This window comes from Gymnoscopelus braueri, assembly GCF_963280865.1.
Source record: "Gymnoscopelus braueri genome assembly, chromosome: 19".
NCBI classification, from domain to species: Eukaryota; Metazoa; Chordata; class Actinopteri; order Myctophiformes; family Myctophidae; genus Gymnoscopelus; species Gymnoscopelus braueri.
The window spans coordinates 28,725,326-28,752,084 of NC_137621.1; the positions used below are offsets into that span (position 1 = coordinate 28,725,326).

Genomic DNA, 26,759 nt, shown 5'->3' on the forward strand with positions numbered 1-26,759 from the left:
ATATATTTGTTTAATGTTTATTTTTATTTGAAAGTGAAATATCCCTTTAGTGTGAGTGTATTATGTCTGGAACATAATGTGCGCTTGTCGAACTCTGCAGCACTCACGGTAACCAGGGTAACCGACTCGACTGAGGTCTCTCGCGTGATTATTGCTATATCGCGAGATACCGATGAGGAAAAGTGGAAAATCAAATGATTGATGCCTTTGTAAATCGGCTAGCTCGATATGTATCGGCAAACGTTCACAGAATATTGTAGTGTCAAACAGACGTATCAAAAACATACGATTTTAGATCACAGGTTACATTTCAACCCGAAGTGCACGAGGTAGACCTGCATACGGGACTGGAGCTCTTCTACTACGGCTGGAATATCTGCTTCGCTAATGATGCTAGCAATGCTAATGTTAGCTAGCGTAGCTTTGTTTACATCAAGTGCGCGCCTGGGATCCTGTAACTAAGCGATATTTTCCTCTCAACGGCGGGAGCTTGGGGGGTTTGTTCAGCTACCAACTAGGACACGGAATTGGATGTCAAATGAACTAACTGGCCAACACACCAACTATCTTTGCTGCGCAACGTTTGGTTGATTTATTTTTTATTTTTTTTAAAGCTAAAGCTAGCTAGCTAGCACAGCCTCTCACCATGGGTCTTTTGATCTAACGTTACGGTAACGGTGTCGGGTTAACGTATCCACATAGCTGACCGAGAGGGGCTTCCCGCAAGCTAACATCAACCCCGAACTGTGTGATTATTGGATAGAACGGCTGATGGGAGAGAGTCGTGATCAAGCCCGGCGATGCTAACGCTGGCTGGCTACGTGCCGAGCTAACGGTTTGCGCTTTTTGTGACACCGTACACCACCATGTTCGCTTTTGTTTATTATTTATTGGACAGCCTTCGCTGACACGGCCGTTTCGGTGACTTGTCTCTTCGTTGTGCCCTGTGGGAACGGGGCTGTTTTGTCACGCCGCCTGGCGAGTGTCGCCGTGTCCATCCACCCTGCTGGGACCCGAGTGCCACTGCCTCGGCCCCAGTGAGTGGCTGGGTGGTGGGTTGCTTTTTCCCGGGGCCGAGGCTGCGAAGGGAGCATCGATATGAACCCTGTCAATGCCACCGCTCTGTACGTGTCCGCCAGCAGGGCGGCCCTGCAGTGTGACCCGCGACAGCCCCACTCCTTCACAGAGATGTACAAGCTGCTGCCCTTCTTCCGACAGTCCCTCGCATGCCTGGTCTGCGGTAAGCATCGCACATTCACGTTGTTGTTGTTGTTTTTATTCTGCTGATTGAACGATTGCGAATTCATACCGGTAACAAGGTTCATATCGCAGGGACAAACTAACATTACTGTTTGTCAAACCAAAACTGTGCCGCTCATCCAAAGAGAAATCTCCCTGGGCTAGGGGAGGCATTCGCTTTATGAGCTTCAGGCAGGGCTACTCTGTTATACCTACACTGTAAACGTGTAGTGTGTTTAACATTTAACCAAATGCATCCATAAATTGGTTAAATTTGTACACTCTTTAGATTTACAAATGGATGAATGAACACCGATGATTTTACTGTGTAGTAGTGAGTGTAGTGTAGTTACAATGATCTGTGCCGCGCAGCAGGTCTTCACTGTTGTGGTCTCCTTGACAACTGAGGCTGAGCCCTGGTAGCAGCTGGCTGCTTCCTCACTATGCAAGAAGCGGGCTCCCCTGCTCTGTCCTGACAGTGTACAGATGACTGCACTGTTGTGTCTGCCACAGAGACCATGTGTATCCTACAGTATTCATGGCTGAATTCACTTAGCTCAGCGAGAATCTCAGCAGGATTATAGACATGGGGAGCCCATATCGCGTCTTCATAAGGAATTGTTTTTGCTGACATGAAGTGATCCAGGGATTGTACACAAGAAACTTGAAACCAGTCTGGTCTGCTGGTCTCAGTCTGATGAAACGGAACTGGCTGCATCTTATACCGTAGAAAAGGTGATGTTTTCTTTCAGTTGAGAGGCGGATTAACAGACCCTTTACCTCCCTTTTTTTTGTTCCAGGTAAACTGCTCCAGGACCCCATCGCCCCCACAGACTCGTCATGCCAGCATTATGTTTGCCTGGGCTGCAAAGGTCAGAAGATGACAATGAAGCCGGCATGCAGCTGGTGCAAGGACTATACCTGCTTTGCAGAGAACAAACAGCTCTCTGTGCTAGTCCAATGTTACAGGCAGCTGTGCCTGTATATCACTCATTCCCCACTGTTACAACTAATCAGCAGCCAGGTGGGAGGGTCTCCAGAGGTCATGGACCTCCTAGAGGAGGTCCTAACGTCAAGCAATGAGATGGAGGTGGTGGCACAGGAGCCAAACACAGTGCTGGAGGAGCCCAGCGACTCGGCTTTGGCATCCCTCACACCCATGGAGGCGCCACCTGTCCCTGCTGAACCCTCAGCCAATCCCCAGAGTTCTTCCTCTAACCCTGCCTGTTTCAATGGACCCCGTGACTGCAATGGACTAGAGGACTTGGGTCCTTCCTCCCCAGAGCTGGAGGTGTGTGAGCTGGTGGAGGAGCAGCCACAGGGTGGCCTCACTGTGTCCGCAGCTGGCTGCGGTGGACTGGAACTGAGTCTGGCCTCCTCCAGGCCTTTATCATCTACGCAGGCCACTGTGTGCTCACTCAGGGATGGGCGGTCGGGTAGCAGGGACCTGGAGGAGGGGGAGGTGCTGCTCCTCAGTGTGGAGGAGGTGTTACAGACTTTGGATCCTCTCCAAGCCAGTAGAGACACTCTTCACACACAGCCGGACAGAACACTCTCGCACTCGCACATACCCTTGGACAGAGCACACACACAAATGTACATACAGCTGGACACGGCACACAACTACACACAGATTCAGACGGACAGGACTCACATAGGCGCAAGCCACGGTGCTCACACACACACCTCCTCCACAGACCCCCCTCCTCTTCCTAAGCCCCCGCCACTCCGCCTGAACCGAAAGCGTTCGCGCTCGGAGGGTGACAGGGAAATCGTGAAGCCCATTCCCATCACCTCCATCCTGCAGGGCACCATCTCACATCCACACACTCCAACCCCATCTCACGCACAGCAGCCTGCGCTCCACTCCTCGACTGTATCTCCGCATGCTTACTCCTCCCTCTCAAACGGTGCGTCACTCAAGCCCAGTCGCCCTACACCCAACCACAGTAAGGGTGCCAAGAAGCATGGCGACCAAGCTCCAAAGAAGCCAAACGCCAAGGTCCGCACCGGAGCATCCAAATCCAAGGACCGCAGCAAAGACCCGCGGATGCTGTCGGGCTGTCTGGTACCGCCAACCCCAGCCAAGCCCCCATATAAGAAGGCTGTGGAAAAGAAGGGCTGCAAGTGTGGCAGGGCTACGCAGAATCCCTCTGTACTGACCTGCCGGGGACAGCGGTGCCCCTGCTACTCCAACCGTAAGGTGAGATATGAGACCTTAAATGCATCATTCACATTATACATTATACATTGTAGAGGAAAGTGGATGGATATTGTTTTTGCAACAGTCATTTAAGAAATAATAGGAAAGAGCTGCACACTCTACACACATGCTGAGATGCCATTTGTTTACCAATAACTAATTTTGTACTCAGTACCTTGTTTAGGTTTTGTAGTGTCAGTGCTGAGTGGAGACTTTTTAATGGTGCCAGAGTAATCTATGACAACTTAGAATATAAAAATTCCAAGACTGGAAAATGCATTTCTCCTACTTACAACTACAAGCATGGTCAGAATTGCCAAAACAAACAAATGGCAAATAGCTCATATCCCAAAAGTCATAGAACTTAAAGGTAGGGTAAGTGATTTTATTTGGTTAAAATAAGTGTTAAATAGCTCTATATTCTGATAGTACGCATTGCTATAGAGTGTTTGTTCAGTAAAAGGAGTCTCCTTCTCTCTCCAGCTCTTTATAAAACAGAAAATGCATTTTCGTTTCAGTTTCGGTTTCATTTCCAGTTTTATCCAATCAGGATAGAGAACTCAATCAGGATATAGATTAAACAAGTGAAATTGGAAGTGATGACACTAAGAAATGAGCAGGCAAAATTGGAACAAGAACACTATAAAAATGAAGCTTAAAAATGGGTACTTTCTCCTGATTGGCTGAGATTTTGACACCTACCGGAAAATGTATTTTCTGTTTATTAAAGAGCTGGAGAGACGGGGAGACTCCTGTTACTGAACAAACACTCTATAGCAATGATTACTATCAGAATATAGTGCTTTAACCTTTTAACAAAATACTTTTTGTTTTAACCCAAAAATATCACTTACCCTACCTTTAATTGTTGTCCAAGCAATCTGTTAGAACAAGTTGTACTAGAGCTGTACTGTGTCTTTGGTCGGTGTAATTCAACATTGTAATGAACCTGGGCACTGTAATTTATCTTGGACCAACTTTATGAAATGACAATGGTTCTTTTGTCAGTGTGTGGCTGGCTTTTGACAGACCATCGTCAGCCTCGTCAACCTGGCAAAGTTAATGTATGTGCAGCTGTACGCCCTCTCTCTGCTATGCTAGAGTCAGTTAATTAAATAGTGTTTTTATTTCATTTGCCACTAACAACCCCTATTGAATTTACCTTTACATGGCACCAAAAAGTCAATAGTCCCCTTCTACTTTGCCCATATATCACTGTTCTCACTCACATACTTTCTGCTATGCTATGGCTGATTTCTGTTTCCTGTATTCATGCACTGCTAATGTAGTTTCTTGTTTTCGTCCAAATTGTACCTTGATCAGTATCAAAATGGGAGCAGATAGTTTACATTGATACCAAGCTTTGCGTAATGCCCCCTGACTTTGGATCTAATAAGTGAATTTTGCACTGTTCTCAGGCGTGCTTGGACTGTATCTGTCGTGGCTGCCAGAACTCCTACATGGCCAATGGTGAGAAGAAGCTGGAGGCCTTCGCTGTGCCAGAGAAGGCACTGGAGCAGACGCGGCTCACTCTGGGCATCAACCTCACCAGCATCACCGCTGCTGCGGCCCTCCGCAACCCGGCGACCACCAGCATCCACGGCAACACCCTCCTCAATGTTGCTACGGCAACGGGAACCCCCGTGACCACAGCCTTCTTGTCCCCTAGCCCCCCACGAGAGACCAACTACGAGGACAGCCTGGAGCTGCTGATTGGCTGAACGAGACTCGAGACTTCCTGATTTCCCTATTGGCGGAGGATACAGACGGCTTGGTGCTGAATGAATGTGACAACTGAGCAGCGTGTTGGTCAAAATGACACGTACCTCTCCCATAGAAGGGGAGGCAAGGCAGCTATGGGTCTGTCCTGTCCTGTTCTTTTGTAATCTTCTTTGTTCTGTGTCGGATAAAGCAGAACACAGCAGAGCAAGAATAGCATCGGTGTGCCAAAGCCTCGTGTATCGTCCTGGGTGCCAGTCTGTTGTTGCTAGTTGCTAACAAATTAAACGCAGAGATCTGGTTCCCAGGCTGTTCTGTACTTCAGAGGTGCTTACTATATGGTTCACAGACCACAGTCGTAAGAGGCAGTAGGAAAATTCCACACCAGGTTTTGTGTTTATTAGTGTGTGCACAATTGGATGGATGTTTCTTTTATAAGTATGTCTGTCTGTATGGACGTATGTAAGTGTGGATGGGTATAGTGTGTAGTGTGAATGAAAAACATTTCTGGTTTATCGTATCTGATGGTAAACTAATAGCATTTTCCGTGATCAAAGTATTACTCCACGTGTTTCTGTCTGGCAGGCCTTGGTATTCAAGAAGAATCTCATTAAAGCCTGAGTTATACTTGGTTGCGCACAGGTGTCACGCACTGAAAATATTTGAGCAACTAAAGTATAAATCAGGCTTAATCCTGTATGTGTTCAGACTCCTGTTGTGATTGAATGTCATTGCTAATCTGCAGAGACCTACCTTAGATTCTCCTCTCTCACTCACACTCATCCCAAGTACTGTCTATTAAGTTAACTAATTTGTCTTAATGAACTTGACTAATGCAAGCGCTGTACAAGGCACGCCAGAGGGAGATAATGTCAGAGCCCTTGGCTGGCTCCGAGGTTTCTCTGTGTGTGCGTGGGCTCGCTGAGATTTACTGTAATGTCAGCGGGTCGGGGGTGGAGGTGATATATAAGCACTTACTCTGATTGATTGGTCAAATTACAACTGGGACCTTCCTTGGTTACCATAGCAATAGCAGCACCATGGGCTGAACCCATAAGGAACCCTTCAATGCTCTCTCTTACAGATACACATACAGTTGTTTACAGTATTGCCAGTGTAGAATAATTGTCTTTTTAAGACCTTATTACGGTTTGCTACTGGTATTGGATGTGATGGTATGCATGTGTGCATCAATAAACCGAAGCCATAGGTTGCCACTATCAAGACAAAACAATATCCTCTGCGTTTCCAGTTTTCCTAATTGTAGTGTCCCAGCAGATCAGAGACCCAACTCAGAGACTTTGTTTTAATACTGACTTGGCACCATGTTTTGTTAACGTCTGTGTTTTTTGGTTAAAGCACCTTGAAACACCTTGCCCTCATGTAACTCAGAGGGGGTGTATTGTCTGTGTTTGTGTTTACTGTCTCAAACTATATCTGTATGTGTCTGTGAGTCCTGAGATGGGGGGGGGGGGGGGGGACTCAAACTGACCAAACAAACACGTGATTGGTTCTCCATTCATAGACCAGGAAGTAGCGGGTTGATTTTTATTTGTGAATATGATCCGTCTGCCTTTGTGTCTGTGTGCGTTTCAGTATGTCTTTCTTTTGGGCATTACTTGAACCCTAACTTTTTGTTTTAATTATTTTTTATGTAAGAAACTCCTGTTTACAGGAGGGACTGTTCTTGTTCAAACATTCACTGCCACATTATGGAAACAAAACAACATGGATGGATTAAATGATAGTTTTTTACTTTTTCAGTTCTGTCTTTTTTGTGTGTGGGGGGATGCCTGGTGACTGCCTGGCTGACAGAGTAATCAAGTTTCATGCCATTATGTATAGTGGATGCTTTAAGATATGGTCATATGACAAAGTATACTGTAGATGAGCCGCAACACACTAGTCCATTACTGTTGGTCACTGAGCAGCTTGTACTAAAGCAGTTCAGGGTTAGGTGCCTTGATTGGGAGATGTGGGAGGAAATTCCATTTCACCGTCAAGATTTTGAGACGAGATTTGAACCGGTTTTGTTTTCCTAATCAACAACGTAGCTTAGATTTATTTTTAATAGGCTCTACACTTCCAGTTTCAGTTTAATGTAATTTTTAAAAGTTAAACATGTTAAATACAGCAAAGCATAGAAAAGCAGCAGATGTCTCATCTTTGCTTCCCATGCAAGTCTGGAAAGTGTATTGACCTTGAACGAATTGAGACTTGCACAAGCATCAGGAAAAATGACATGCTGATGAATAAGCCTAACCATAATTGTATAGTTGATGAAGGTATCCACTAGTATACAGTGAGAAAGAAACACTCCCATAAGGCCAAAATAGATCAATAAGGAATGGTGGGAAGCAACTTTAATGCAGAAATATGTTTAATGTTGCTCACAGTAGAATAGATACAAAAGGAAAAGCTTAAGATGCAGTCTACACCGGCAACGTGTTCCAAAAAGCTCTTTCTGGCAGCATCACAGTCTGTACTTCTCCCTGTGGGCTCATGACAGCATGACATCTACAAAAAGGGCATCCAAAACCAATTACAAAGAAGAAATTATATTCTAAATGTTGTAAACATGAACTTATAAAGCTCAATTCACATTATCTGGACACACCGACAGGAAACAAGAAAGTCCCGTCCCCTGGCAGTTTGGGAAACAACGATTTGAAAAAAAGAGGACTAAAAGTGTCATGCGTCCCAACACCACAATTTGTTCCCAGGGGCAGCAGCTTGTTTGCAGACTGTTCAGACCTACAGCAGGCATCATTAAACTCGATAAGAGTCATTCACACACCAATGCATAGCATCAGTCTGATAACCATAATAGTTTTTTACATTCTGTTTCCCAGCAATAAGCGAAACTTTAATTTGTGATGTCGCAATAACAGACTTCACGTCCTATGAGACATTAGGGTGCGACCACTGACCAGTTAATATTAACTGCAGTAATCCCACCAAAAGTCATAGCCTTCCACCTTATGACATTTGACAGGGTCTGTACTAGCAGCTCAGGTCTGCCACCTTTCTTATGTTCCATGGCCCTGTAGAAGACTATCCACACTTCATGGTCCATGCTTTCATTCCAGCCACACCAAGACTTCACAGCGCAACCCGATGGGTTGAATATACTGTCAGGGTCCATCTCTCACTGTCCATTTCCAGTCAGGCATCGGCCTCAGGAACCTCACCCCAAGGTTTGGTCTAGCCCACCAGGAAAGCCCCAAAGTAGCTGGCCCTCCCATCCATCTCCATGGTGCTGGCGTTGCTGACAGTGATAAAGAGGCGATCTGCAGGCTGGAGGCGAGCTGTGCCAGCTTGATGCAGGGAGAACAGGCCAGGTTCCTGACCCCGGGGCCAACAGGCACTCCGGGATGACTTCATCAGTAGGATGGGCACTGGATAGGAACTCATCTGTGGGTCACATCCCAAAGTAACAGTTCAAAACTTAATCATCAGAGGTATTTAACCAGAAAAAAATCATGTAATCATGGATATACTTTTGATGAATTTCTGACAGTTATTTTTCTGTTAAAGATTAACTGGAGCACATAGGCCACTGGAAGTTCTGTTAATGTACCTGCATGTTTGCTGATAGTGTTTCAATTGTGTTCCTATTTGTAATTTCTTACACTATATTTATTTCTAACTATATTTGCAGATAGCACCTTTTAGATCTCTGCCTTGCAGAGACAACAATCTGAAATGGTATGCACGTTGCACGCTAATCCATTGAATGCATACATTCAGTCAGTCACTTACTTTGATGGCCACCAGAGGGAGACATTTCCCAGGCTGGACCAGCAGAATGTGCTGAAAACCTCCAAAAAACCAGCAGAAGCCTCACCTTTTTATAAATATACTGAACAAGCTGCGCTCCCTCTTCTTCCCCTGTTTCCCCCTCTGTCTCCTCTGTGGAGGGGAGTCTGAAGTAAGTTTGGGCATAGATGTAGTAGAGGCCTTCCCGCGGCACCAGCAGCTCCCCGCCCCTCAGCTCCATGTTCTGTAGGAAGGACAGACCTCTCTGGCCCTCCCACGCAGCGATACGCTCCCCCAGATACCCCCTGCTGCTGCGTGAACCTGTTCAAGCACACACACACACACACACACACACACACACACACACACACACACACACACACACACACACACACACACACACACACACACACACACACACACACACACACACACACACACACACACACACACACACACACACGTTATTGAATTTATTATTGGACTAAACCGTGGCCAGTTTGGGGTGTCTGCCCAGACACAACACCAAAGCATCGTCAAGCGTTTCGCCTTATGATTCTCATACAATGTCAAAACTGTGCCATTCACACCACCAGTGCTTTCTGTTAGATACAAATTAGATACAAATGTCAGGGAGGTTCCACTCACAAAATATTTGTTACAGATGTGTTCACAGGCCAGCAGTTGTGCAACAAGGGCCTTCATTCAATAAGGGGTGTACTGTATGATTACTAAAGATTAAACTGCTCATGGGAGAAAACGAGAAATATCAGTTTTTCTTTCTGGACTGCTTTTATGTTCACTGACATCATCAGAATTTTAAACAGCACCACCCGCATCACAAGAGCGGGATGGGGAGCAGCCAGGGAGAGGGGCGTGTGTGTGAAAGTAAGAGAGAAGTGGGGGGGGGGGGGAGAGCGAGAGGGAGAGGAGCATCCGGGGGAGTGAGCAAAGTAAGAAGAGATGCACATCTGTTTTCTCCTGCAGGTCCCAGCAGTCAGATAGGATTGACATTGACAAATGTGTGCTACAGGAACCTGCAGGGCTTCAACATACATTCCTCAGGTCTGACCTTCTCTAGGTGTGGGGGAAGTTCACCTGCCTTTACTAACACATAACCAGCACTTTGACATCAGCCATCCTTGTGTTGCACTGTGAAAATTCTGAGTGTATAAGGATACTGGTTGTAGCCTACCATGAAACCTTGTTAATCTCTGGATCTCAGTGCTCAATGCTGAATAGTGTTCCATGTGACCTCACCTTCAGTGGCTGGAGGTTCTCTGGTTGAAGCGATGCCGGTCACATGGGCGGCAACTTTAGGAAGAGGGACTCCTCGGACCCCTGGGGTCAGGACGGGCAGCCCTCCGGTCAGTTTACCTGTTATTGATGAACGATGAGAGATTTCTGTATAGAAAATATATTTTAAGTGTACAGTACAGCAAAGACAGTACAGTCAGTAAGTCAGTGTTTCCCAAACACTGGGTCGGGAGTCCCGACCCAGTGTTTTGAGAAGTATCAATGCACGGTAGACATGGTCCTACTTCTCATAGTTGTTGACATCTCCTTCTGGAACCTCTCAGCCATGATCTGGGGTTAAAAAAAGAGCAGTGAACAGAAGTGAGATGCAACCCAGCAGCAATGTTGATGCACAATGGTCTATCTATAAGGGGGGGGGGGGTACCAGGGGGGGGGGTACCAGGGGGTCCCCAGCAAAATGTGTTAATATAGCGTATATAATCATTTAAACCACTTTAACCATATTTTATACTTTGGCCATTTTTTGCCTTGTAGATCTGATATTTTTGAAAAATCCCTGGCACAAAATATTTTTGAGATGGGGGTCCGCAGCCAAATGCATATCATTTCTCAAAGTTTGACCACCACTGATCTATGGAATGCCTGCTTGCTTGCTTAGGTGACTATACCTTCTCTATGCGGTACTGGAGCTGTTGTGTCACTTGCCAGCAGGGGTCGCTCTTTTTCTCCTCTTCTGGTGTCTCTATGAGACCCTCCGCCGAGCGCAGATTGGCTTTCATCAGACATGACACACTACTCCTGGAGAAAGTCTCCTGCATCTGGCAAGGTTAAAGACAAGTCACACAAAAAAACAGCACTGTGAAAAATACTTCATTAGAATAAAGTCACAACACAATAGGCTACGACTTTAAGGACTTTAAGCAAGTGTTGTTTTATCGGAGTGTCAGTGGAGTTTCTCATTTAATATTTGTATTATGTTATTAGGCAGAAGTCAAATGGCCTAATAATAATCTCCCGAGTTTAAAGTACCCTAATTTCCTGCTATTGTTTTCGGCTGTTTCCATCTTTCCCCTATCTTCCATTGTTCAGCTTCATAATGGCCGAACCTTTTGCACTCCTAAATTGTAATATCAATGTTTGGATTCCTGATCAAGACTCTTTCTTACTAGGCTACTTATTTGGCGATAAAGGTTTTATTCTTTACTCGGACGTCCATATCTACACAGAATGCATTTGCCAGTTAAACTGGCAAGTTCTCCGCTGGTTTTCAAACATCTGCAGTGAGGCTATAATAGCCGTGTGTCATTTCTTACCGTGTTTAGAACGTTGTTGAAGTACATAAAACTGACGGCGACCGCGATGGTCTGAATAAGTATTGCTGCCAGTGTCACGAGCCCCAGACACGGGAGTGAAATAGAAATGGCCATTATTAATAACTGACGATCAATCCGAAAACTGGGCAAACAGAAGTAGGTAGTTCCAGACCCATGCAGCACGCAGGACAAGTCAGCTCAAGCTCTGCTGCACTTCTGCATGAAACGAGGGTTGAACCAAAAAAAAAAAATGTTTTGTAGGTAGGTGGAGCAGAGACAGAAGCATGGTCTACCCTCCTAAACGGCCTCAAGATGTCACTGTTAGAGGACATTAATAAAGAACAGGCTCTACAGGGCAGGCAACATAGTCTTACACTTAAATATAGTATCAACACACGAGAGCAAGCTGAGAAAAGGGCCATTTTGTTTGTGTGTGTCTCTTTCCTGGTATTGTTGGAAGATCTAAAGGAGCCATCACTTATATGCAGATACATTTTGCCCACATTTCATTGTGCTGCTTCACATTGAGGTCTAAGTAGTATAGCCTACTTGTCATGGGAAAGTCATTCAATCTGAAAAGTGGAGTTATACATACAGGTTCCTGTACTTTCATTCTATCACCTCTCTCCTCCCTTCTATTGTAGGAATGAGGAAATGAGGGCACAGCCACAGGAGTCATGAGCTGCTGGATGTTAATGACCCTGGGCCATGGCCAATAATCATAACCTGTATGACAGTGTGTTCGTTCGCACACAATCTATGCTGTGAGTATACATACACACATAATAGACACATATGTATCCTACATGCATACACACCAGCCGTGACACACACTAGGCTATGTGTGGGTGCACGCACAGGTGTACACACACACACACACACACACGCACGCACGCACACACACACACACACACACACACACACACACACACACACACACACACACACACACACACACACACACACACACACACACACACACACACACACACACACACACACACACACACACACAAACAAACCACTTACACGTAGGCTAGTACACACACGCGCGCGCACACGCACGCACGCACGCACGCACGCACACACACACACACACACACACACACACACACACACACACACACACACACACACACACACACACACACACACACATTAGGCTACAGCAGTACGTACACACATCACATCCTCTCGCAGCAGGTTCGCACAGTCTTTATAAGAATAGGGGCAGGTGTGCCAAAATGAGTTACACAGAGTGTGTTGTGCACAATGGAGCACAACACACACTGTAAATCACCTTAACACCCACAGAACACAAGTATTAGGGCTGATTGCTCAACTGATTGAAATGAGAATGTGATAAAAGGTTCCTGTGTTCCCTTAAGTGAGTCAGAATTCCCATGCTTGTCAGAGAGGAGGAGGGGAAAAGGTTAATGATACCTGAGGACTGTGCGCCCTCGGGCGGGGAAGATGACACCCTGAGAGACATCCTCGTCTCCAGTCCCATGGCTGACTGACACACAGACAGAATGTGTGTGCGTGTGTGTGTGTGTGTGTGTGTGTGTGTGTGTGTGTGTGTGTGTGTGTGTGTGTGTGTGTGTGTGTGTGTGTGTGAGAGACAGAAAGAAATAACGACAGCAAACTCGAGCACCTGAAGCCACAATCACTTTGAGCTGTTTTGTCATTTTAAGCTCTCTCTTCACACAGACGTCTTTTCTTTTTTCTTCTTTCTTGTCAGTCCGCAGGGCAAGGAAGGTCCACTCAGCTGGTGATCTTTGACTTGAGTCAAAAGTCAACAGCTCCAGGCCCAACAGACCCTGACTTGCTTTGATCCGCCAACGTTCCTGACCTTGTCTCTCACTGTACTAGTTACACTTTTGCATCATACGCCTTTTAAGCTTACATCACTTCAGTTCAATTCAACATTTTATTTTCCCTTAAAGGAGGAGTTCACCCAAAAAATTACTTATTTTCTATCAATTGCACACCCCATGAAGCCTTGAATTCATGGATTTATTTTTGTTTTTGTGGCATTCCTAAGCCAATAATTTGATGACCGGGTGTGTATCCGGTAGGAGACACAAATAATCTACTTTGTGTCTCCTACCGGATACATTAGCCGGTAGGAGACGGGAATCAAATTATTGGCTTAGGAATGCGACAAAAACAAAAATAAATCCATGGATTCAAGGCTTCATGGGGTGTGCAATTGATAGAAAATAAGTCATTTTTTGGATGAACTACTCCTTTAAGTGAAAAAAGAAAATGTGATTTGGCTGGATGATAACCTATTTAGATACCAAGTCTATTAACGGTAAAGGTCACTCTCTCTCCACTCCAGTATCTGAACTACCCAAACTTGAAACAAATCTGTACAGCTAAATATGGAATTGTATAAACACACCCACTGCTGTGGAAGCAAAGTGTTGTTTGGCCTGAAGCAGAGTTTAAGTAACACCCTGAAGGCACATAGAGGATTTGAAGGATGATGGAAAGACCTCCACCCTCTTCCCTCCTGCACTCGCCTCCTTCCGGTTCCATTCTTCCCCGGGGCTCCGTCTCTTACATTCTTCTTGATAGAGTCCTGGAATTTCCCTGCAGTCCCGCCTGCACATCACACACAGCTGTTTAGTCTGATTGTCATAATTTAATATAATGCTGAGAAATGCTGCAACAGCACAATGCAAGCAAAGAGTTGACTCAGAGTTGTTAAACACTGGCGACAATGAACAATGTGTGTGTGTGTGTGTGTGTGTGTGTGTGTGTGTGTGTGTGTGTGTGTGTGTGTGTGTGTGTGTGTGTGTGTGTGTGTGTGTGTGTGTGCAATAGTATATCATTGAACATTTATTTCCCTTGCAGTAGATTGTTTATATTGCAGTGTAGGAGCCTAGCAACGATGCCTTGATCTTGGATGGAAGGATGCATATTTTCATGTAGTATTGATTATGTGTCATATGAGCCTTTGAGATTAATCCAAGTGCGTGTGTGCGTGTGTGTGTGTGTGTGTGTGTGTGTGTGTGTGTGAACGTTTGGTTTCCTTGCAGTAAATCGTCATAGAAGCGTAGGGGCCAAGCAACGCTGCCTTTATCTTGGATGGAGGGATGCATATTTCCCTGTGGTATTGATTACTGATTTTCACATGAGCCTTTGTGCTTCATCTCAAAGTTCAGTTCATTGTGATCTTCAGGCCACCCAGAACAGCTCACATATTCCTTATTCTGTTACCTCTGTATCTCTGCCAGCAGCCAGAGAAAACTCAGATTTGAATCCTCCACGGTGCCTCCGGCTTGGCCGGGTGTTTCAACGAACACAAATGGCTGTGATCGGTGGTGGGAAGCCGGGGTGGGGAGGGCTGTCTCCGTCGCTGCGCATTTTTATAAGCATATTTTATTATCAAAAGAAGGAATTTAAAAAAATCCCACATCCAAAAATTTCAATTAAATGGAGGACAAAGTTCTCACCTCACTTTATACAAAAGGTCAGAGTTCACCTACAGCTGAAATCTCAATTCAATCACCAAGGTCCAATAACTTGTATGCAAGAACACAGGCAATTACAGGTCATTTGAGGCATATATCATAAAGTAACAAAGTAACACCCATCCAATAAACAGTGCAGGGGCATCAAAGATAGTCTTAACACAAAAAACATTTAAAGCTATAATGGTCATTAAGTCCAGTGTTGAGTGTGTATATCCACTGCATTTCTCTCTGGGCCCGTTTCTTTAGAATATCACCCCCTCTGGTAGCCATCACAATTTTCTCAATCCCACAGAATTTTAATGAAGAGGGTGAACCATGATTTGCTTCAGCATAATGTTTTGCAATTGCATAGTTCATATATTCATTAATACAAAATAAAAATCACCAAATAGTATATAATCATATAATCATTAGCATTATTAAATATAATCACGTGCATGTGTAGTTAGGTATGTGTATGGTATTATGCATGTTTTAGAGCAAACATGCCTTTAGCAGACCACTAGAGGAAGGTGTTTCATTCTATTACATGTTGGCAGTCTAGTCTCTCAAGACATTTTCCATTGAATGGGCATCTGTTAAAAAAGAATGAGTGTCTGGTCATGAAAATGATGTGAAGGTATTGTACACAGTTCTGACTGAGATCCCTATACGTTCTGCCCTGACCTCCTCCTGAACCTATTTTATCATAGTGTGGAGGAGAGTGCACTATGTGAGCGGGTAGCACTTCTATTTATTGTACCATATGTCAGTTATTATTTTTATTTCTTTTACTATTAAGGAGCTATAGAGACAATGCAGTGCTGTGTGTGTGTGTGTGTGTGTGTGTGTGTGTGTGTGTGTGTGTGTGTGTGTGTGTGTGTGTGTGTGTGTGTGTGTGTGTCCTCGCCCTGGAGGAGATATCACCATAGTTTTCCATATTTCGCCACTGTGATTTATGAGCTCTACAGGGAGCCTGAGCGAGACCTGCACAGCACTGTGTGCACACATGCATGTCTATATTATACCTTCTTCTCCTCCATTCAGCCTTTCTCTTACCCTCTGACCTAGACCAGAATGGGAGGGAGACCAGATGAACCAACATGTTGAAGAAAGTGCAAGTCATGCTAAATGAGCTTTAGAATTGTCTTTTTTTTATTGATGTCCTTTGTTTCATCAGAATAACAGGGAGTAAAATAAGTGACATACAGTGCAGGAGAGATTTGTGTCTAACATGGAAGCACATTTAAAAAAACAGGAATGGAAAGTTTACTTAAAATTCACGTTGACTCTAAAATTGAACTTAAGAACATTTCCTGAAGTCAAATTGACTACATGTAACAGCATTGCAATCCAGAAAATGTCTGGGGAAAAAAGCGCAATATTTTAGGATGGAACAATATTGTGGAGAATATACTAAATTGTATACTAAATGTACTTTAAAATGCAATACTCCTGAGATTGTCTTAGTGTTCTCATGTTCATTGTATTTTCTTATGGTTAAGCAGGGTTGAAACAACTCGTGAAAATAATTGCAAATACAATTTATCCTTGTGCCGAGGTGAACAATGCTCCTTTCAAGAGATTACCGCCCTTCCAGCCAACACTGCTGATGCATATATGGACTTGACTGATTGCATAATCTCTCTCCTATGACACATAAATACAGATTCTTGAAAACGCTGCTGACATACTACTGATTTGTGGGGAGCGCCACGGCAAAAGAAACATAAAACCGACTAAAGAACATTTAAAACACAGATGACAGGTATTTATAATTTGTAGGCTGTACTGTACTGTACCTCTCATCAAAAGACATTTTGGTGGTCCATTCGGTAATAACTCCGCTCTTAAACACAAGCGTATAACGGTTAAAAATAGCGCTGACGTGCGGCGCTGATGTGTGGGCTGTGGATGTGAATGAGCGCTGCAGATGACGTGGCTCAGACCAGTGGGACATTACAGTAACTATGGCAGCAGGAATACCGGTCCATCAGTGCAAAAATAGGAGATCAGACAATTGTAAAAGTGTCTGTAAAGGACCCATATGTGTCAAGTATAGGCGAATACAAGAGCTTGGGCCAGTAGTACAGTATAAAGAACCGTAGATAGATTTAAGGCCAACTTTTAGGTCAAACCTGCTATTAGCAGACACCTGCTGTATAAAACTGATCTGTGGCTGATATTGTGTCGTCAGAAACACAAACACACACACACACACACACACACACACACACACACACACACACACACACACACACACACACACACACCACGTTTTAGACTTAGTTTCTGCAGCTGTGCCATGGTCTTATCCTGGTGAGATTTACGTGGCTGTGTGGTTTGATCACTGATGCGCTATCACTGCTCCTTCTATAGATGCACACAGAAAGGCAAGGCTGGGAATAAAAACAAGTTATATATAGTGTAGAAAAGGGATACCTGTAGCTAACCACCTGTACATTCCTATCCATCCATGTACTTTTGGATCAGGTAAACCAATCTTACACTATGCTGACAACTTGCCATGGGGATTGCACAAGGTCAGAAACGTGCTGTAAAATTATTGATGTTGTATTGCAAATGGGTATAAAGATTAATTAATTAGTTGTCCTCCAAAACCTGGACTGTATGTATGTATGCATGTATGCGTGTGTGTGTGCGCTCACGCACCTGGTAAATATGTGTGTGTGTGTGTGTGTGTGTGTTATGTGTGTGTGTGTGCGTGCGTGCGTGTATGTACAGTATGTATGAGTACAGTATATGTATGTATGTATGCTTAAGTACAAATAGACCCTGATCTTACATTCTAAAATAAGGAGCAGCTGGACGAGCCGTGCGATCCCAAAACCTATACCGCTTCGCTAGTGCAAGGACGCGCTGTGATTGGCCAGTACGCTTGTACAAGGACGCGCTGTGATTGGCCAGTACGCTTGTACAAGGACGCGCTGTGATTGGCCAGTAGCCAATTGTGTTGGGGCAAACGCTCTCGCCAGAACATGATTTACGATTCTGTGCCTAACGGTACATAACTCGAACGGCGCGGTCAAAAACAAGACAAGCCTAGTATTGTCTGAGTCTCACAGCAATGGCTTTGATATTACTTTATACACAGACAGTCATGCACACACGGACACAAACACATTTAAAGCACACACACATGGGTCCATGCATGCACATCCACACACACACACACACTGTACAATTTTACTTGTGACAGACAGACGCACGCACGCACGCACGCACGCACGCACGCACGCACGCACGCACGCATGCGCACACACACACACACACACACACACACACACACACACACACACACACACACACACACACGCACACACGCACACACGCACGCACACACGCACACACGCACACATCCAAACAGACATGCTTCTACTGAACGGCACAGTAGGTGATCAGCACTCACACACTACAAGTTATCCTGCAGCCAGTTGATGTAGCCCATAAGTACCCTCCTCCCCACTTCAAAGTACGACGGCCAGAAAGAGAAGTTAAGGCATCCGTGGAACGCGTCATCATAATGGTCGATGGTAACTGTGACACCGGCATCCTGTAAACGCCTGCCGTACATCAGACCGTCGTCCCTCAAAATATCAATCTCGCAAGTCACAATGTACGCCCGCGGGCACTTTTCCAGAATCGCCGGCTCGGCCAGCAGTGGCATCGCCCGCACATCCAACAGCCCCGGTACTTCCTTCACGACCGCACGCCCCATCTCCACAACGACGGGCTTGTAGTTCTTCCTGTGTTTCGGAGGCAGGAGGACGGTCCAGTCCACCCGCGCACGCATCTCAGGGGTGATGGCGGACTGCTGCAGGGAGCTGTGGTTGTTGGCCATCAGGACGGGATGCAGAGCAGGATCGGCGCCCAGGTAATTGAGCCAGTACTGGACCATGGTTGACCGCAAAACGATGGGCCCATTATGGTTCTGCTGGTAGGACGGAGTGTGGAAGTCCAGAGCCTGCAGCACGGGGTAGATCAATGCCTGGACGCTGAACTTGACACTCACACTGTCATCTGTTGAGATCTGAGGAGGAGTCGGATCGGTGATTAGCCTGTGCATCGGCTTGTGTACGTGCATGTGCATCTATTTATGCCTACTTGCATGGTGTGCGTGTGTACAGTGCGTGTGTCTGTGGATATAAAAGTGTTAGTGTTAGTGTTGTACACAAACACAGCAAGAGGATGTGTAAAACTTTGCACAAGGCTCTTGGCAAAAACAATGTGCTTGTTGCAACTGCCGTCATTACAATTATATATGGTTGATATTCTTGAGGGCATTTTGTCTCACTGTCACAGTGAAGTGTGACACGAACGACAGGGTAGAAGGGGGGGCTATGACGGTCAAGAGCCAGATTGAACCCCACTATAACAAATGGTAAGCAAACTAACTCACTTAGCCAAAAGGAAACACTACGATAGGCTTAAGGACACATGTTTTGTTGGGATTTTAACGATTCCGGTTCCTTAACGATTCCCTCTTAAAGGTTTGATTCCTTAACGGTTCCCTTCAACGTTTCCTATAGGGGGTTCCAAATGGAACCCTTACAGGTCTGTAACTCTGAGAGTGCACAAACGGAACCAAATGGACCCGTTCCATTTGTACACTCGGTGTGACCGGTTTCCCGGAAACGGTTCCAAATGTGATAGAACCGATTCCGGGTTCCTCAATGTTGGATCCGGTTCCCCCGGGTTCCCGATCCCAACCCTAGTTTCAGGGCGTGCGCTTGTACAGTATGTAGGCCTACCTCCTGTGCAATGGCAGCAGCCAGGTTCCCCCCGGCACTGTCCCCTGACACGGCCACCCGCTGGGGGTCCACTGAGTAATGAGCCAAAATCTCCGGGGACAGGAAGTGTTTGGCTGCAGAGAGGCAGTCTAGGTACTGTGTGGGGAACTGGACCCATGGATACAGACGATACCTAAAAACACACAGATGCACATACGAAAATGCACATTACAGGTACTGTGCGCGCAAAAAATTACTTATTTCCAGTTAATTTCTGTAAATTAAGCTGTACAGCAGATGAGTTGTATATGACACACTTACTCAACAGAGACCACCACGGCATTTAGCTGATCTGACATTAGCAGAGCAATCGAGTCATACACCCCCTTCCCCCCTATGACAGACAAAGAGAGAGAGAGAGAGAGAGAGAGAGAGAGAGAGAGAGAAAGAAGGGTGAAGTGTCAACGAGAGCGAGAGAGGGAGACAGAGAGGGATAAAAGAGAATGGAAGGAAAAAGAGAAAGAGGGAATGAGAGAGGGAAAAGGGGAAAAGTTGTTAAAAAAAAAGTAGGGAATGAGAGGGCAATTGAATGGAGGGATGGAAAGGGAGATATTGGGCGTTATAAAAAGAAGTTGTATTGTGTTACGTTACATTGCACAAATCTAAAAATGAGTAAATTACAAGCTCACAACGCGGTCGCATCGCGATGCATTGTGAGCTTGTAGATCGACTATTCTCACTGTTTCTCATACTCACTAGCACTGTGCAGGGCCCATCCTCCTCCATGGAGAAACAGCACTGCCCTCCTCAGTTGGACCTCACCTCCCACCGGGGGCTCGTAAATGCGCACCGGCACGCTGTCGAATGCAGTGTCGGTGACCCTCACATCCGCCCCCACAGTGGGAAATACGGAGGTATACAGCAGATATCCCAGTGCCTCAATGCCTTCTATTTGAGTTTTGACCAGATGGATGTGATGGCCAAAACCCAGCCACTGTAACACAAGAGACTAGCGAGGGAGAGAGAGAGAGAGAATGAATATATGCCGTATATATTGAATGTGCAGGAAGACATGTAATTATCTACAGTACTGTATACTACTGTAGGCCTTGTGCCATCCATTTGTGCTTTATGTGAGGTCCTTTATGTGTGCACAAAGATGCTAAGCACACCAGGTCCTTGTAGTGGTGCTGGCTCACGGCAGAAAAATCTCAAGGTTTACTGTCAAAAGACAAAAAAGTGGCCGCACACACTGATATAACGAAAGTGCAACAATTTATTTTAGGACGCAGAGTTTCAGCAAACAAATGCCTTCTTCAGGGTATGGCTTCATGGTTACCCTGAAGAAGGCATTTGTTTTCTGAAACGTTGGTAATTTTTCACGCTTTAACATGGTATTTTTGTGTACCATGTTAAAGCGTGGCTACTCTGTGTTGTCAAGACAAACGTTCAGTGTTTCAACACTGTTACACATGCACAGAGTTAATCCCAGTCAAACACTGGCAGTTCTTGCAGATATTGTAGAATGTCTTAAAGGGACCACACCATGAATTTCATTTTTTTTTTTCGGGGGGATTTTTTGGGCTCCAGTGTCTCTTGTACCCCAAAAAATATATTTTTTTAACATTCAGTCATTCATTCTCATTTCAGAGATTTTCAGAATGGGCGTGTCTGAACAGGCCATTTCAGAATGGCAATGCAAGTGACATCACTTGCATTGCCATTGCATTGATGCTGGCCAGACAGAATTGCTCAGTAGCCCCCCCCTGCCCAAGAGGACGTTTTGGTATTGCAGCTGAAAGTGCTGTATAAGCCAGAGACAATTGACTTGGGATGAGTATATCTGAGTGATGATTTAGGCTCAAACCTTTTGAAAAAGGTTTGAGGGACATACACCATATGATATTAAATATCAAATATATTTTTTAAATTCATGGTGTAGATCCTTTAAGGGGTAGAATGGGGTAGAATGGAGAGGTTCTTTTTTTGAATGTAAATATGTTCAACATACAACCGTGCCTTAGGGTACCGCGTGGATCAGCCAGTTAGTAAGTAAGTAGCCTTGGCTCCCGAGCCATGTAGCCCATATAGGTATTGAATGTACATTTGAGGTGATCAGAGCTTTTTCTAGAGGTAACAAAGCGCAGGAGGCAGGTCCTGGAGCCGAGCTCCAGCCAGCTACGGCATTAATCATGCCCTGACTATAACGATAACAATAACTATAACTATATCGTTCACCATTGTCTTTCCAAGTCGGTCATCCCAATATTGACCCAAAATTGCATTATAAAACAAAACAACAGACGCCAGAGGTTTAAAGTTGTGGTGTCCTCTTGAGTTGAGTTGTTGTGTCTTTATAGTTGTAGTTGTAGTAGGTATGCTTGGTGTCAACGGCCCTTAAGGTGGAATTAAGAATTCAGAATCCCCACAGAAGACGCTGGTGTCTAAAAGACATACTGACAGGAAAGAGGTGAAAGTGAAATAAGCTGGGACACTGGGCCAGTGTGGGTGGTGCATCAAGGCCACTTTGGCTTCAGAGCATTTATTAAAGGGCACAGGGCCAAAACGAGTGGCCCCTGTGGCCATGGCCTTCTGAGGTGTTGCTTAAAATCTTGCTTCATCAGCGGGGTGACGGGTGCTGCTGACACATTTCGCCACCAATTTAGCACTATTTCAGCATTCCCCCCAGACATTATTTCGGCACCATTACTTGCTAAGTTGCAATATTCATGTCTTTTTTTCTTTTTGGCCATTATGATTTCTTGGCTGAGAATTGCAGATGGAGACACACAATAACAGTCTCGCCCAGTAACCTCCGTCCTTCAGGACTACTGTTGCATCAGTGTGTTTCTTTCTGTGTTTCGTAGTGTCTCACTCTGTCCCAGTCAGTTCGCTGTCCCACAGCTATAGTGTCAACACAGGCCACTAGCGGACACAGCTGTAAGGTGGTCTGTGGCATAATGAGGCCACAGACCACCTTACCGCCAGCCAGACAACCGCTCAGTAAGCTTAGCCCCCGGCCCAGCCAACCAAAACCACTCGCCACTGTCAATGAGCCATTCACCCTGGTAGTCATCCAGTAAAGCCTGATGTATACTTTGTCATAAGATGCTGCCATGTGCCAACAGTGTACAACTGGTTGAGGGACCTATGGTTTAGTAACAGATTGTTGCTGTTGTTGGCTTTCACCCATAGAACTATGTGCAACACGCACAGCCAGGGTGAAGGCCAGGAGATGGACAAATGAGTGCAAGGTTCAGTGTCTGCAATGCACACACAAGCACACAGAGAGACAGCAAGAGAGAGAAATAAAGTACTGTCTGCTCTAGAAGATGCCTCTGCCAAGATTAGCACCATGACAAGTTGACAACCCGCTAAATGAATTGAGTTCATTAAGTGTGTACTGCTGCTCACTCGGCCATAGCTAAAGTGCCTTAACTGATATGGGCATGATAAGAATATGGTCCCCCTAGAACAGCACTAAATGTGCCTTGCCTGAAGCTACAAGTGCAGATGTCAATAACAAAGTTAACTGAGCAAGTCTTGGTGGTCCGGATGTGATTCTCACTGCTCCGCATGTTATGCAGCTTGCAAACTGGCAAATAAAGCTCCATTGTGCTCCACTGAGATTATTCATTAGCCGCTGTGGTTCAATTACAAAGAATGTTAGCAGACCCTATCCCCTGTTAGCATTAACAGAGAGGGTGTTAGCCTCCTATGCAATCTCCCTAGGCATAGGCTACTGTAGGTAGGTCAAGGTTCAGGTTTTTGATAGCAAGGTGGGAAACTCTGTATACTACAGAGTGTATGTATTTTATGCCATGATCTCTTAATTATGGGGGCGGCCATAGCTGAGTGGTTAGCGAGCCCGCCTGGTCAGCCAGCGTCTGAGACCCTAGTTGTCGCAGGTTCGATTCCAGGACAGACCAGCAAGACTCTTAACCCCTAATTGCTCCCTGCTGCCAGCTCACTGCTCCTAGTGATTATAGGATGGGTAAAATGCAGAGGATGAATTTCACGTATGTGCATATATACATAACATATATACATATACAGTGACCAAAAACACCCCAAGGAGTGTGGACTATATTATTATTATTATTTTACAGATGTTGTCTGGTAGCTATCTTCTATTGATTGATTGGTTGATTGCTTGAATACTTCATTTAGAAGTTTGCAGAAAAAAGCACATGAAAGTACAGTTCAAATACAAGGTCAACTAAATAGGATATACATTTTTTTTAAAGGCTTTTTTTTAAGGCTTGTTTCAATTGGGGTCCTTTGGACTCAATTCATAGTCTTTATATTCATTCATAGTCAAATATCTTTTTTATTTTATCAGGGAATAAATGACATGAATTCCAGCCTTGTCAATTCTGTGTTGGACAAGAGTTGGCATATTATGACTTGTGTTGTCTTCCTCTTCCTCTTCCTCATTTCTATGATTGCACTTTCACTTACAATGGCACTTAACTTAAACCGTGACTGGGATGTTTGAGTTGTAGCCTACCTTTACAATGCTTCTCACACACTTTAACAATGTAATCATGCAGTAGTTCATGACAACACACACACACACACACACACACACAAACACACACACACACACACACACACACACACACACACACACACACACACACACACACACACACACACACACACACACACACACACACACACACACACACACACACACACAAATCACTAATTAATACGTTTAATACCAACAGATTCTTCAAGCCTTACCACGTGCTGAAATGTGCGGAATCCGGCATCCGCCAGCATCAACTTCCATGGTTCCTGGATGGCATCAGGTATCGGACGGTAAATGTAATAGGCGACAGCCGCTGTCAACAACAGTGTGACAAGAATTGACTGCAACTTCATCTTCTAAAACTCATCAGCATTGATCTCTATATCTCTGAGTTATTGGACACACAGATGCACTGTCTGATGATGATGATGATCGCAGAGTGACAGCGCTGGTTATGCGCCGTTGACAGTCAGCTGGAGCGGGGAGGCAGTGGGGACAACCGCGGAGCGCAGGGAATCCTGGGAAGTGTAGTTTGTGACAGCCGTCGTAGTCAGTCAATGGGTGTAATGCTCAGGCGTGACCACCGAGAGGAACTATAGGTCTATTAGATCGCGAGGTATCTCCCTGTCGATCTGTCTCTCATTATATAATAATGACTCATTTCATTCATCCTACACATTTAATCTGTACTGAACTGACAAAATCGAAATGACCCCCGGTTTTGCTGATTAACTTATAGTGACTGAAAATTTGAAAATGTCCATCTCATTCTATATTTATGGAGGGGATCACTGGGGGGGGGGTCATGCTTGATTAATTCTGTCGAGTGTGAGAGAGGACTATTTTTTATCTTCATAAACTTTTTAATCAATCAAATCGTCGTTTTTATTGTTGTTGTTGTTTTTGTTTTTGTTATAGTTTTTAGACTTGTTGTGATTTGGCATTTTAATACAATTTAATTAGACAATCATTATTATTATTATTATTATTATTATTATTATTATTATTATTATTATTATTGTTATATTACTACAGTGATTCAGTGATTTCCCCTCTCCGCTGCTTGTCTTTCTGCTGTTTTGTGGGCTCTGTAGGCCAGGAAAATCACCTAAGCCCTATTTAATTTTTCGGCTGTTGAATTATTATTATTTTTTGACAAATATTGACAGATGTTGACACATCTTCTCTTGTGGCCGTCCATCCCTGGCACTAAACCTTTTCAAATGAGGGTCCGAAGGCCCGAAGACTGTTTTCTTCTTCTTCCCAACAATTTGCTTATTGGTTTTCCTTAAGTGACAATAAAAGACGTTTTTGAACTAAATGTCTATGTGTGTTTCAGTGGAGTTCACTGATTTGTTTGTTATAGTTTGATCTGGGAGATATTAGGAGTTAGGACCACAATGGAAACAAGGCCTCAGGGCTTTTTGTGTAATCTTTTTAGCACCATTGTAATCGTACCACTGCACTTTTTGCAAACTGTTAATAAAGTATTCAATCAATCAATCAATCAAATCACTCAATCAATCAAGGAACTGCCTTTTCTAGTTGCACATTACTGCCCTCTTGAGGCGTGTGTCGGAAGAGGTTGGAAGTTCAGCGCGATGACGTTTCGCCTGCTGCGACGACGACGTGCGACTGCCATGCAGCGTTGCCATGTCCGCTTATTATAAGCGACTTTGGGATTATTTTTCTGTGAAGTTGCTTGTAAATATTGGTAGTTGCAGGTTGCGTTTTCTTTTAGCTTAATTGTTTAGTGTAGTGTAGTTGCTTATTTGGGCTTGCTTCACAATTTTGACATTATTTTAACCAGTGGTTCTCAAAATATGTCCATGTCATGCAGGGTTGCATTGCTCGTGGGACCCGGCCTTGCACGCCTTGCAGGAACCTATTTGACCAGGAGTACGCGCAGGCAACACTGATGTCATGGACCCCCACATTAATATGGATTAGTAACCACCACCTGAAAATGTTCCGCGCCAGGGAGCCCCGTACCAGATTTGTGTTGTTAGAAATGTTTCAAAAATCTTCCAAATATTCCAGTTCTTTTTTGTTTCAAAAACAAAACTTTGCACGTACATACATTCGCACTACCGCTGAGGAACTTAATGCCAAACTTTTAACATTGCCTATTATAGCGCCACCAGGAGACCGATTTTTGCAAAACATTTTTTTTTATATTACTCCTTCCTGAATCCCCGAGTCCTACAAATGTTGTCCAAACATCACGCAAATCGGTTCACATTATTTCTATAGTCAATCAAGACGGATCCGTCCGATTGTTCATATTCCATCCTGATTGGCGAAATCCGAACATTGCTGGCCCTGGCCAATAGACCAATTATGTGTTTACTTACATTGAGACTGAACACACAGGTGATTGTTTCATGCAATCAATTCCCAACATGGTGCAGGACCTGCGCGCGCAATACTGGTTCTTATCACTTGCAACCAGTGTGACGTCGTCTGTTAAGGGGGTCTATAATAACCTACCCGAGTAAGTCTGAGACCTGTGTCCGA

General features: G+C 44.7%; 3 protein-coding genes across 5 annotated transcripts; 1 reads left to right on the forward strand and 2 right to left on the reverse strand.

The window, feature by feature from the left end:
• Nucleotides 1-84: 84 nt before the first annotated feature.
• On the forward strand, nt 85-6,921 carry msl2a (MSL complex subunit 2a). The gene is made up of 3 exons (XM_080414005.1): nt 85-1,240; nt 2,040-3,442; nt 4,861-6,921. Exons 1-3 carry the CDS (start codon nt 1,099-1,101, stop codon nt 5,161-5,163), a joined length of 1,848 nt encoding a protein of 615 aa, XP_080270131.1. The 5' UTR covers nt 85-1,098; the 3' UTR covers nt 5,164-6,921.
• A 596-nt stretch (nt 6,922-7,517) lies between these two features.
• On the reverse strand, nt 7,518-11,707 carry LOC308074389 (tumor necrosis factor ligand superfamily member 10-like). 3 transcript variants are annotated; one of them, XM_080413828.1, is made up of 6 exons: nt 11,491-11,707; nt 10,846-10,989; nt 10,462-10,507; nt 10,181-10,324; nt 9,009-9,241; nt 7,518-8,575 (listed from the first exon to the last, which is right to left on the reverse strand). In XM_080413828.1, the coding sequence occupies exons 1-6, from the start codon at nt 11,602-11,604 to the stop codon at nt 8,366-8,368; spliced, it is 891 nt and encodes a 296-aa protein (XP_080269954.1). In that variant the 5' UTR covers nt 11,605-11,707; the 3' UTR covers nt 7,518-8,365. The 3 variants fall into 3 exon arrangements, with proteins under 3 accessions (XP_080269954.1, XP_080269955.1, XP_080269953.1); XM_080413829.1 differs by having other exon boundaries at nt 10,181-10,297; nt 10,846-10,995; XM_080413827.1 differs by having other exon boundaries at nt 10,846-10,995.
• A 4,389-nt stretch (nt 11,708-16,096) lies between these two features.
• On the reverse strand, nt 16,097-24,684 carry nceh1a (neutral cholesterol ester hydrolase 1a). The gene is made up of 5 exons (XM_080413874.1): nt 24,455-24,684; nt 20,462-20,714; nt 20,027-20,099; nt 19,727-19,898; nt 16,097-19,005 (listed from the first exon to the last, which is right to left on the reverse strand). Exons 1-5 carry the CDS (start codon nt 24,593-24,595, stop codon nt 18,388-18,390), a joined length of 1,257 nt encoding a protein of 418 aa, XP_080270000.1. The 5' UTR covers nt 24,596-24,684; the 3' UTR covers nt 16,097-18,387.
• Nucleotides 24,685-26,759: the final 2,075 nt, after the last annotated feature.